General features: G+C 40.1%; 1 protein-coding gene across 1 annotated transcript in view; it reads right to left on the bottom strand.

The window, feature by feature from the left end:
- The window catches only part of mrpl3 (mitochondrial ribosomal protein L3), a 14,204-nt gene extending 2,701 nt beyond the window's left edge, over positions 1-11,503 (bottom strand). Inside the window, exons 1-10 of the mRNA XM_089023677.1 lie at positions 11,284-11,503; positions 10,630-10,811; positions 10,400-10,491; positions 10,195-10,293; positions 6,188-6,287; positions 5,217-5,277; positions 3,915-4,023; positions 3,742-3,819; positions 3,568-3,645; positions 1,288-1,756 (exon numbers count right to left, since the gene is read on the bottom strand). Of these exons, the coding sequence (XP_088879803.1) occupies positions 1,607-1,756; positions 3,568-3,645; positions 3,742-3,819; positions 3,915-4,023; positions 5,217-5,277; positions 6,188-6,287; positions 10,195-10,293; positions 10,400-10,491; positions 10,630-10,811; positions 11,284-11,354 (1,020 nt within the window). The 5' untranslated portion in view covers positions 11,355-11,503 and the 3' untranslated portion in view covers positions 1,288-1,606. The remainder of the gene's footprint in view (positions 1-1,287; positions 1,757-3,567; positions 3,646-3,741; positions 3,820-3,914; positions 4,024-5,216; positions 5,278-6,187; positions 6,288-10,194; positions 10,294-10,399; positions 10,492-10,629; positions 10,812-11,283) is intronic.
- Positions 11,504-13,242: the final 1,739 nt, after the last annotated feature.

The following is a 13,242-nucleotide window of genomic DNA, read 5'->3' on the forward strand; positions in this document are numbered from 1 at the left end:
GGGGTGCCGATAAAGCGCGGAGGACAGCGAACAAGAGCCTGATTACACGATGTACCTAACAGGATGTTCAAATGACAACATTAGCATTTCAAAGTGCCGCCTGCTGCCTTTTGGAGCCATCAACTGCGGGACCCACTTGACACTGTATCTCTGTTTTAATCTGTTTTTGTATTTTCTATCTGGTGGGGTCTCATCCAGTCGCGTGCATCCTTTTTATTTCATGACCAAAGCATCATAAAACAGTCACCATCGCTTTCCGACTTTACTTAGTGGCTGTCTACTGTCACATAAAACATACATCAAATACAACAATCCCTCGTTTTTCATGGTTAATGGGGACCAGGACCGCCCGCGCTCTGTCATGTTTTCAATTCCTGAATAAATTCGTGAATGGCATTCAATGAGTTAATTCCTAAGCTATATGAGTCTGGAGTTATATGGGGGCGGCTGTACAAAAGGCAAATGCTGCCTCCTCATGGAAGGGAAAACATTGCTAGAGGTCTGACTAGTGCTTTATTGGAAAAACAAAACCCTAACAATGCTGCCTCCTCCAAGACTACTATTTGATACTAGTTGACACAAATTCCCAGCAGACAAATCAGCCCATTTCCAACGGCGCTTGGGCGCCATCTTGTGCATTTTCTGGGACACCACATTGGAGTGCCGACGCCTCAAAATGATCCGGAAGGACTTCTTTAATCGATTGCAAACATGTATGCTTTCCTCTTCAGAACTATTTGAATCATATTCATAACTGGATGAGTAACAAGAAAGCATCTTCTCCAAATCTGAAGCCATTGTTTTGATTCTCGAGCAAGACAAGACGTCTTGGCGTGACGTCACGAACAAGGGGGCGGGACCTCATGAAACTCGCCATCTCTGGGGTCATTTTGAAGTAGTTTTGGGACACTTTAACTCATTTTTATTGGTGTTTTGCATTTGACTAAAAATATCAGCCTGCATGTTTGGGGTATTTTAGATGATATAAAACGTTTTTCTGATGTCAGTTAAGAAACAAAAAAATGGTGTCGGTTGTCCTATAAGCATCATTTGGAGAGCACTTATTCCCATTTGAAAAAAATGGGAAAACAGTGCAATTCCCCACAGTGCAAAGGAGGAAGTACCAGAGTCCCAGCTGGATTTTAACTCATTTGAATATCGCCAAACGCAACCACGAGGGCGCACTTAAGCACCGGCTGCCTCCCGCTGTAACATAAATGTCCTCGTTTATCCTCTTAAGCGCAAATGTCAAACCTTTGTCAGCTTCCACCCTTCCCCGTGGCTCACCTTTTGCCCTTTGTCCTTCCCCGGTTTAGAACTCCCTTTGTGCCGCCGACTTCCATGGCTTCGATGCGGGCATATCATTTTCCAGCCGTCTGCTAGTCACTCCAGTCAGCTCTGTAAAAGAAAGCAAAACATCCCCTTCCACGCCGTCACCTTTGCTGATATCTTTCATTCTCTCCGTTTGGCGATCCTCCGGCGACAACACTTGTCTTCGCCATGGGTTTTTTTTTTAGAGGAAGGAAACACAAGAGGTTTAATCGAGTTACACTTTTATTGGAGCGTGACAATAACAAGCGGCGGGCGTGCATGCGCCTGTGTGTAGTCAGGTGAGCGACAATGATGCCTCCGTGTGAACGAACATGTCGTCGTCGTAGAGGTCTTCTGCAATGTCACCTTCCTCCTCCGTGAAGAAGGTGGGGAAAGGAGGGCTGCGTAGGGTGGACAACCGGTTTGGCAGTGTGGTATCCCTCACCTGGAACATATACAAAAACACACACAGATTGTTGTTCATCTTTTTTTTTTATGCAGGCTATGTGAGGTAATTTTCATTCACTGCCAGATGATGTGCAAAAAAAATTGTCCACTCTAGTGCCAGGGTTTTTGTCATTTTCACTCAAATTGCAGGACCCACAGAACATTACGTTTTAGGACTATATAAACATTCAATACAGCGTTAAGAAACTTTAGACTCTCTACTTTTGTCTAGCTCGCTATCTATTTGATATCCATTTGCTATTTATTAGCTATCTGGCTGGCTAGCTAGCTATGTAGCTGGATATTTATTAGCTATATGGTTATCTAGCTAGTTAGCTAGCTGTCTATCCATTAGGTATCTTTTAGCTAGCTAGCTAGTTTTTTTATCTATTTGAGTTACTTCTGGGTTGAGTGAACGCTGGCGCATGTGGCTGCCGCTGCTCACCCGCAGGAAAAACTGATCCTGTGACTGTAAAGTGATCTTGAGTGTTTTGAAAGGCGCTTATAAATGAATATATATTATTATTATTAATCAGAAAAAAAGAGTTAATTCCTAAGTTATATGGGGCTGGAGTTATATAAGCTTGAAATAAGGACGGCTGTTCTAAATACAATGCAATACATTCATATTGGTTTATATAGCGCTTGAACAACAGCTGAAGCTGAAACAAAGCGCTAACATGGTTAAAAAGGGAAAAGCTGTCCCCTTGTGGAAAAGAAAAAACATTCCCAGAGGCCATGGCCAGCGCTTTATTAGCACCCAAGCATGAAAAAACAAAATCCAAACAAATTCGGGAATGGCGCTCCACATCATATTTTCAATTTTAGAATAAATTTGTGAATGGCAGTGAATGAGTTAATCAATCAACCCTTATTTTGTATAAATATAATTGAGGATGAGAAATTTTGTCCACAAAATAACTAACTTGGAAAAAAAAAATACATAAATTCACCCAGTTTAGCCTCTGCCTGAAAAAAAAAACATTTCACTCATTTACTGCCATTCCCAAATGTATTGAAAAGCCTGACATAGAGCGCCATTTCCCGATTTTGTTCGGGTTTTGTTTTTTTCTTGCGGGGGGTAAAGCACTGGTCAGACCTCTTGCAATGTTTTTCCCTCCCACGAGGGAGCTGCATTTGCCTTTTTTCCATGTTAGTGCTTCGTTACAGCTTCAGCTGTTGTTAAAGCATGATATAAACCAATATGTATGTATTACATTGTACTTTGTACAGCTGCCCCCATTTCAAGCTCACATAACTCCAGACGCATTTTACTTTGGAATTATCTCATTTTTTTCTGCTGATGACAGAAGAGTGGCAAAGGTTTCTAACGCTGTATTGAATATTTATGTCGTCCTAAAACTCAATATTCTGTGAGCCCTGTAATTTGAGTGAAAATGACAAAAACCCTGGCACTGTTGTGGATGCACACCAGTGCCACCGTTGCGCATCCACACTTCAGAAGGATGAACGAGGTGAAAAGCTAAGCACATTTGTATTCATTATTGCTTGTCTGCAAAACAAATAATAGGCTGCGCACGTCGAGTATGGAGATGGATGGTGTGGATATCACAAAGATCATTAAAGCGCACCCCCCCCCGCTCCTCCTTGGCCCCCCTTACCCGTCCTTGCACATACATGCACAATGCTGATATAGCAACAATGTCAACGAGGATGAATCACAGTTGCCGTCCAGGTGAGACGTTCCGTTCGAGGTGCAAGGTCACCCATCGCCGTTTCCCGCGGCAACCACCCGTGGGGTCGACCGTTTTTTGCAAAGTTAATTTTTTGGGTGTTTTTTTTTTTTACCTTCAGTAAGCAGTTCCTGTGTCCAGGGACGGAACCGTTAACGTACAACACGTTGTGCTTGGTATTGACTCTCCAGATCTGGAAGGGAGGTGGGATAAAATTAGAAAATGATTGCGCTGAAATTGCCATTGAGGATCGTCAAGGTCAATGGACGCCCCACGTTCTAGCATTCACCTTCAGTCCGTGAGCTGTGACGTAAACGTTGCCCATTCTTCCTGGCATCTTTTTCCCTTTAAAAACTTTGCCTGGATTCTGATAGAAGATTCATGCCACAAATGAACAGAATTTAATGAGCCGTCACTGCTTATTTGGCGAGCATTTCGGGATGTGTGGGTGTCACTTCTTACTCCGGGTCCAGAAGCTCCTGGTCTGCGATGTGTTTTGGTTTGTCCGTGGGAGGCTGGCTGACCTTTGAACCCCCAACGTTTCATCACGCCCTGAAAACCTTTACCAATACTAGCCGCAGGTGCACGCACACACATCCAGGACACAAAATTGCTAGATTACACCTCACCGGGAAGTCAAAGGTCTTCAACGTTGAGAGTATTTAGTGTTAACTCATTAACTGCCAGACGTGTGCAAAAATGTGTCCACTCCAGTGCCAGGGTTGTTGTCATTTTTACTCAAATTGCAGGACATCCAGAATATTGAGTTGGAGGATTACATAAACATTCGAGACAGCGTTAGAAGCTTTAGACTGGCTTCCTTCATCAGAAAAAAAGAGTTAATTCGTAAATTAGATGGGTATGGAGTTATTTGAGCTTGAAATGGGGGCAGGTGTAAAAAATACTATAAAATACATATGTATTGATATATATACTAATAATAGTAATACTACTACTACTAATACTACTACTAATAATAATAAAAATAATACATGTGATTTATAAGCACCTTTCACAACTCTCAACGTCACAGGATCAATTTTTCTGTGGGTGAGCAGTGGCAGCCACACATGCCAGCGTTCACTCAACCCAGATGTAACTCAAATAGATAAAAAACTACCTAGCTAGCTGATAGCCAATAGATAGCTAGCTAGACGGCCAACTAGAAAGATATACAGCTAGCCAGCTACACAGCTATCTAGCAATACAGCTAGCTAGCTAGATATATAGCTAATAGATAGCTAGCTAGCCAGCTAGTCCTGGGATTACGCACTTGTATTGATTTATATAGCGCTTTAACAACAACGGAAAATGGCAAACGCTGTCCCCTCGTGGAAGGGAAAAACATAGATCTGACCAGCGCTTAATCAGCACCCAAGCATGAAGAAGAAAAAAAAAAAAAAAAAAAAAAAAACGGAAAAATTTGGGAATGGCACTCTACATCATACTTTCAATACCCGAATTAATTTGTGATTGGCAGTGAATGAGTTAACATCGGGCCTAATGCTAACACTTGATGCTAAACCTATCGGTTTGAAAATTGTATTGCGCGATGTAGTCAACGTCTGACTTCAAAGCAGCCATGAATGCAAAAAAAACCCACACAGGGAGAACATTGCAAACTCCGCACAGGGTGGCCGGACCGGGTCTTGAATTTGCGACCTCTGCACGGGGTGCTAATCACTCGCCGCAAAATACAACATATGGAAGAAAAATTTGCAAGAACCCAAGGAGGAAATTTCATGAGGGAAGAGGAGAGCTTACGATTTGGCTGTGATGTCCACATATTGGCCTGGGCGGAAATGCGCAGCATACAACGGGGTGCCTGCCCACATACACGGAAGCATAATTACTCAGACGCCTTTGGGAAAACCAAAGTTGCATTAAAGGACAACCGACACCATTTTTTTGTTTCCTAACTGACATCAGAAAAACGTTTTAGAGCATCCAAAACACCCAAAACACACAGGCTGATATTTTTTGTCAAATGCAAAACACCAATAAAAATGACTTAAAGTGTCCCAAAACTATTTCAAAATGACGTTGGAAATGGCGAGTTTCAGAATGTCGCCCCCTTGTTCGTGACGTCACGCCAGGATATCTTGCCTTGCTCTAGAATCAACACAATGGCTGCAGATTCGGAGAAGATGCTTTCTTGTTACGCATCCAGTTATGAATAGGATTCAAATAGTTCTGAAGAGGAAAGCATACATGTTTGCAATCGATTAAAGAAGTCCTTCCGTGTCATTTTGAAGCGTCTGGACTCCAAAGTAGCTCCCCGAAAATGCACAAGATGGCGCCCAAGCTCCGTTGGAAATGGGCTGATTTGTCTGCTGGGAATTTGTGTCAACTAGTATCAAATAGTAGTCTTGGTGCAACACACAACAATTCACCATCGTGTTATTTATGTGTTTTCCTTCTAATTTCACCATCACGGATCAACACGATGTTTTCAGACCAAAGAAAGTACCCAAAATGCATTGTGTGTGGCTTTCCCGGTCAGGGGCGTTCCTGACGTGACGTCACGCACGTCAGGAATCGTCACCAAGTCGAAAACAAGACTTCCTGAATATTCAGCGCGAGTCTTAAAACATAAAATATAGCTATATGCAGTGGAATCCTTGTAAAATACGCTCAGTAGAAGTCATTTGAAGTGATTTTACAAATTAGGGACACAACTTGTACGGCAGCGTCGGTTGTCCTTTAAGCTCATCACAAATTGAATATGTGCGTACCTGGTTTAATAATAGCATTGTCCGAGACTTTGAAGGTGGTGATTTTCTGTTTCATAGGCACTCCGGCATTCATGTACATCTCCATTCGCTTTTCGGATCGCTGTCAGTCAAAGTGGATAGAAAGGCATACACACAAAAAAAGGGAATGTTAAGAGATGTGAAGAAAAGGGGTGGCGTAGAGGGGGAATAAAGCAATGAAGAAGAACCGGCAGTGAGATGCTGGCATTTTAAATCTGACAGCGGGCCTGTTAAAACCGTGTGGGAGCCAAGTCCGCGCACCCACGCACACACTTGGCAACGTGTCTTGACATTTGCCCGCGTTCGCCTCTGCCAAGCTAGTCACTCCAAAACGCTTTCTTTCTCCCCTTCTGTTGCCTGAGAATCAGCCTGCCAAGTATGTTTTATTCCGACAAACACATCCGATAACTCTGTGTGAAGAGAGTTCAAAAGGGGCTGATAATAATAATAATAATAATAATAATAATAATAATAATAATGGATTGGATATGCCTTTATTAGTCTCACAGTGGAGAAATTAATTATAATATTATTAATATATTATGTATTATATAATTAATAATAATACATTTCATTTATAAGCGCCTTTCAAAACTCTCAAGGTCACTTTCCAGTCACAGAATAAGTTTTTCTGTGGGTAAGCAGCGGAAGCCACACGCACCAGCGTTCACTCAACCTGGAAGTAACTCAAATAGGTAGAAAGCTAGCTAATATATAGCTAATAGCTAGCCAGATAGATAGCTAATAGCCAGCTAGATAGCTAATATATAGCCAGCTAAATAGCCAGGTTGACAGCTAATAGATAGTAAAGAGATAGCTAGCTAGATAGCAAATATATTGCCAGCTAGGTAGCTAGCTAGATATTCAGCCAGATAGACAGCTGGATAGCCAGATAAATAAAAAGAAGTGAATAGGAAAAAAGAAATAGCTAGCTTGCCAGCTAGATAGCTAGCAAGATAGATATCTAATAGCTAGCTAGATAGCTAATATAGCCAGCTAGACAGCTAATAGATAGCAAATAGATAACTAGCTAGATAGCAAATATATAGCCAGCTAGGTAGCTAGCTAGATAGCCAGCGAGATAGACAGCTGGAGAGCCAGATAAATAAAAAGAAGCCAAGAGAGGAAAAAAGAAATAGCTAGCTTACTAGCTAAATAGCTAGCAGGATAGACAGCTAATAGCCAGCTAGATAGCTAATATATAGCCAGCTAATAGATAGCAAATAGATAACTAGCTAGATAGCAAATATATAGCCAGCTAGGTAGCTAGCTAGATAGCCAGCCAGATAGACAGCTGGAGAGCCAAATAAATAAAAAGAAGTGAAGAGAGGAAAAAAGAAAAGACAATAAAGTCATTGTTGATAAGACAATGACAAGCGATAAAGCTCACAGCGAAGGAGAGAAGACGCTCGGAAACTGTCAGAGATGTTCGCTCGGACACTGTAAAACAAAGGCTCGAACACATGAAGATTGCCTTTTACTACTAGCAAGTAACCTGGTTAATTAGCTCTTCCTGTGCAGGAGTTTACCAAGTCCTAAATTAGTCCCAGGCCAGATCTTCTCCATCTCAGATTGACCCCCAGATTTTCCGTGCTTCCATTGTGGGCCTTGCGTTCCGCCAACTAATCATACAACAGCATGAAACATTTCAATATGCTAACTCAGATTGTCCCCAGATTTACCGTGCTTCCATTGCGGGCCTTGCGTTCCGCCAACGAATCATACAACAGCATGAAACTTTCAAATATGATAACTTCCATTCTGTCTATTCTCAATCAGAACCACATCGTTTTCCTTGGGGCGGGCGGAAGCGGCAAGGTCAATAAAGCGCTGTCACCGGAGCACTTGGCGTTGCTCACATAAGTGAATCTGAGTCACCTTCGAGTTTATTAACATCGTTAAAGTCAGCATCCAGATGAACGACGGATGTCAGCGGCGGCGGGACAAAGCAGCTGTAAAATCTATTGAGCTTCAATTACTTTTACACACCTGGGATGAAATAAGACATAGGCGGGGGCAGATTGAAACGCACACCTGCAGACACGTCCACGCAATGAATGACGATGACGTGCTAGCTCTAGAGTTAGCCTGCTTCGAGTCAAACGCTACCTCGTGCTCGTAAAGTGCTTTCAGTATTTAACACACTTCATCCATCCACCCACGGATGGCGACTGGGCGACTTTAATTTCCCGTCTGTAGAAGTGCAGTCATAAAAAAAAAAAATATATATATATATATAGATAAGCTAAGTCCCAATCGGAGCTCAATTCAATCATCAAGTTCTATTTCCATAACGCAAATATGATTTCCTCATGCTGCTGATATGTGGCGAGAACCGTAATAAGGAACAATGTGCTGCCTTGGTGCATTACGGCCGAGCAATGTTATTATTACGCCGTCAATCAAAGTGCAGAAGACATTCATGATGTGGAGATCACGGGATGAAATGAGTTAGCGTCGAATGCTAATGAGCCGCGACTTCTCTGATGGATTTTGTACGGCGACGTGAAATAATGTGAAATCACCTTTCATGTTGTCGTCGGTTTAAAAATCAATGTAATTCAATTTGTAAAGGTTAAAAAGGAATATATAACATATCAATACACAAACCGGAAAGGGAATACCATATTTTCCAGTGGATGAGGCGCATCGTAGTATAAGGCGCGATCCCAATGAATGGTGTATTTCAAACCTTTTCAATATGTAAGGTGCACTGGATCACACTGATACATTGGCTTACGAATTTAATTGGGTCCTAGACAGAGTGTGTAAGGTGAAAATTGTGTATCCCAAAAATTAATTTCCCATAGGAAACCATTAAAATGAAAATATTCCATTCCCGTGTCCCCATAAAACACAATTCTCTACTTTCTAATTTTCTAAGCCTTAAAACTACACCAACGATACCTTATTTTATGTATAATAAATGGTATGAATGGCTATGGTATTATAATTAAAGAAATAAACTTTACTGGATAATAAGTCAGCAGCCATTTTCTTTTTGGAGAACGGCTTCACTCTCTTTCTGTAAACCCCAAAAAAATAGTTTGTATGCCAAGGTAAAACTTTCATTAATTTAACGTCCGTAAGCCGAAAAATTCATAAGGCAAGGGGTTTGTAAACCGAGGTATCACTGTATATGTTTATGTAGTCCTAAAAGTATTATTATTATCATGATGATGAGTGATGAAAAGGTTTCTGCAGCCGTCATCTGTACTGGACAGTACAGAGATATATATATATATATATATATATATATATATATATATATATATATATATATATATATATATATATATATATATATATATATATATATCCGTACTGTCCAGACGTGGCGGTGCCGGACTCTGCCATGATTGGTCCCTGCTCTCAGGTTGGGGGGAGCAGAGGACCAATTCCTGCAGCTCCACTGATTGCTCCACTGATTGCTTCTATTGTCTTGACTGACGACTGGCCTGATTGCCCAATTTATTATTATTATTATTATTATTATTAAACTCAATATTCTGTGGGTCCTGCAAATTGAGTGAAAATGACAAAAACCCTGGCACTAGAGTAGGCACATTTTTGCACATGGAGTGGGAGTGAATGAGTTAATTTATTTATTTTGCCCCTTTCTGAAAAAAATATATATCACCGTATTTTCCGGCGTATAAGGCAGACTGGAGTATAAGGCGCACCCCCAATGAATGGTGCATTTTCTAACTTTATCCATATACAGTAAAGTCTCGTTATATCGCTATCGGTTATATCGATAATACTGCTTATTACGATACTATTTCTATGAACTCAAGGAGAAAATTACATGCCCGCAGGATCGGATATATCGATAGTCCGGTTATATCGATAATGTAAAATTATTAATCGGAGCTAGCTTATTTTGCGATTACCTCCTGCGGTTTTATTCCAGAAAATGAGCAATGGATATGTCCAGGATGAAGACCTACGGAATGTATATTTTACGATGACAAACACAAGTTTCTTACATGGAACGGCGATACATTTTTTCCTCCTACAACGAGAGCGGCGGTGCGTCCATCATAATCTTCTTTCGACAGGTGCTGTATCACATGGCAGTCTTGAACCTGAAGCAGGTTTTACAATTAGCACACAGGTAACATTGAGACATGGAAAATGCATTTTAATGTGGGACAAAAATGTGATGCAACTACAAAATATGCTCCCATTTACCTGCAGCAAAGTGACGACATGTCTTTCTCCAGTTTTTGACCACAAAGGAGCCATACCCAACTTCACTGCGACCAGTCCAACTCTCCGACTACCTAATGCAAACAAAGTTTTAAAAAAACAGTGAGAACGGGGTAAAATGACCGAAAATAAAATATTTTTTTATATTTGCACTTTGTGACTGCTTTATATGATAGTTGTCCATATTAATTTATTTTGATGAACATAGCCACCTTCTGTCCATTCATGTCGCTGCCACGGTTCGTCTTTTAACGGGTTGAGCTTGTCCGCAGTTTGTTTTCTGTATTCCTCGGCTGTTTCTCTCCTCATGAATTGTTGATTCTCTTCCGTGAGGTGCTCGTCAAACCACGTACACTTCCTCAAAGTCCTGACACAAGTTACTGACTTAAAGCAGCTGCAAGAAAAGCCACATTCAGGTCAGTTGGAGATGGTTCAAAACTTGACCTAGCTGTTACTGACAGCAAATTGCAGTCGATCAAAACAAAATGTAATGAGATGGGTCGTTGATTTTAATATATTAAAACTGGGTGCTTATTGTCCACATGATATGGATTGTAAAAGTGCTTAAGAAAGTATAACATTGTTCGAAAATATATGGGATATAGTAATAACATATTGGTTTGTGATTTACTGAGCATGTACAGTTATCATAGGACTCCAGGTTTTAGTAGTTTCAGGAAAACGTCACAAGTGCAAACAATCATATTGTTGATGACCCCCCCCCCCACCACCACCACGAAAAAAAAAACCACATCACTATTTTACACGTATTATGAGAAAATCAAAATAAAACTGCCGATGATAAAATACATCATGATATTAATAGTAGTCAACAAGCAGACGGTAAAGCAATTAGCATTAGCCACCTTTCAGCTGCTGCTCGGTGACAAATCAGACGAGTTCCCTGCTGGAGAAGTCGGCAACCCCACGATGCCATTTCGTTATGTTCCTTGCTCTCGAAAGATTTTATGAAGGGGAAAGAGAGAACGAATGAATAAAAACGTCTAAAAATTCATTACTAGAAGAAAAACACGTGTTCGTGTCGCTAATGTTAAACTGCTCGAAATGTCACCTTATTTACTTCCGGCGTTTGAGAAAAAAAGTTCCCCGGAGCACGGGCTACACCGCATACGGTCCGCGCTGAAAAAAAAGATTATAAAAATAATGTTGAAATATTATTTAATATAAAAATGTCTTATAATATTAATATTAAATTATATTAAATAAAATAATTCTTTTTCATACTATCTTGAAATACTTAAATGTTTTATATCGCCCAGTTTTACACTGTTTCAGTACATCACAATACTGTAAAGTCAAACCCAATACGGCATTCTTAATTTTTTATTATTATGACATATTCGATCATGTATCACTGTACTATTTTTTACAAACAATAAGGTATGTTTTGTGCCTCCGTTTTGCCTCTATTTCAAAGTCAGTTTGAGAGTGAGGCAGCTAAGGAAATGGATGGATCTAACACACTCACGTTAATAGTGTGAAAATGATCCGTTCTTGTATCATTCAAATATGTGCTATTTTGGGTGACAAATATTACAGACGCTTTAGCCTGTGGTTTTGTAAGACAGCGTCACCAATCATATAAGCTTATTTGCATTCTGTGTAATTATTTTCACACGCAAACAGAATTAATCATATTGATGCACAAAATCATTGATCACATGACCTCATACAGGAACACCTCAAGGTTATGTATAGTGTGTGTTAGGTTTTGAGGATGACATTGAAGAAAATTGTTCCGTTTGCTGAAAGTATTGACTGACCCAATTGCGGTTGAGACCCTTTACCTGCTCGGTTTCCAAGAATAAAGACTGTGATAGTCTGTGATAGATGAATCCATCCATTTTTCATTTCATATTACCGTACTGAAAATACTTTGCCGGCGCTCTGTAAATGCATCCACCAAATTGTATAAATTTGCATACTCAGGAAATAAAAAGACGAAAAACATCATTAAAATTAACCGTCAGAGATATTCTCAATGAGCCGTTCAGTCTATAAACCAATGACAGTAAATAAATAACATTTCGGTATTTAAGTCAATGAATTATTCACCCATTTTATGAACCACACAAGGGTGATGGACTCACGGGTGTGCTGGAAGCAACCCCAGCTGTCTTTGTTAAAGTATATCATCAGATTTAGAGTTGGATAAGGTAATATTTTGAGAGTTCCAAATGTCTATGGAGCGTTGCTGTTTGTGTATTCAAACAAAATCTGTGCAGCTGCGCGACAAGAGCAACTTGGGACTGTCTGTGAGCTATGAGTTCAATCCCGAGTAGCTCACTGGAGGTTTGAACATTATGCGAACAGTCATTACATTCACCGTAGTCAATGTGTTCAGAGACACGGTACCAAAGGAGTTGGCACAATCAAAACCGAAGAAACTGCATGACGGAGAATTCCCTTCTTGACCTTCACAGTTGTTGAATTGAAACTGTGCATTTGATGGAACGGATGTGAACATGTATTGTTCTGGTGTTTCTTGTTCTTTTAATTGTAAAGTGTCCTTATGTGATTTGAAAGGCGCTTGTAAATTATTATATAAATATATAAATTGTTATTATTGTTATCATTGTTATCACTGTTATTTTCGTCTTTATCGGCATTATCGGCATTTTCATAATCATTATTATATTATTATTATTATTATTATTATTATTATTATTATCATATCTTTAATGTCGCACGGAGTGAATCACAAAGTAAATAGTTAGTCTTCTATTCGCTGATCGAACGGTTTCCAGTTTTACGAAAATAATTTTGACAGGAAGTTGACGGCTTGTGAAATGTTTCTCACTGAA

The sequence above is a fragment of the Hippocampus bargibanti genome, linkage group LG20 (assembly GCF_051943395.1).
Source record: "Hippocampus bargibanti isolate YZ-2025 linkage group LG20, ASM5194339v1, whole genome shotgun sequence".
Classification (NCBI taxonomy): domain Eukaryota; kingdom Metazoa; phylum Chordata; class Actinopteri; order Syngnathiformes; family Syngnathidae; genus Hippocampus; species Hippocampus bargibanti.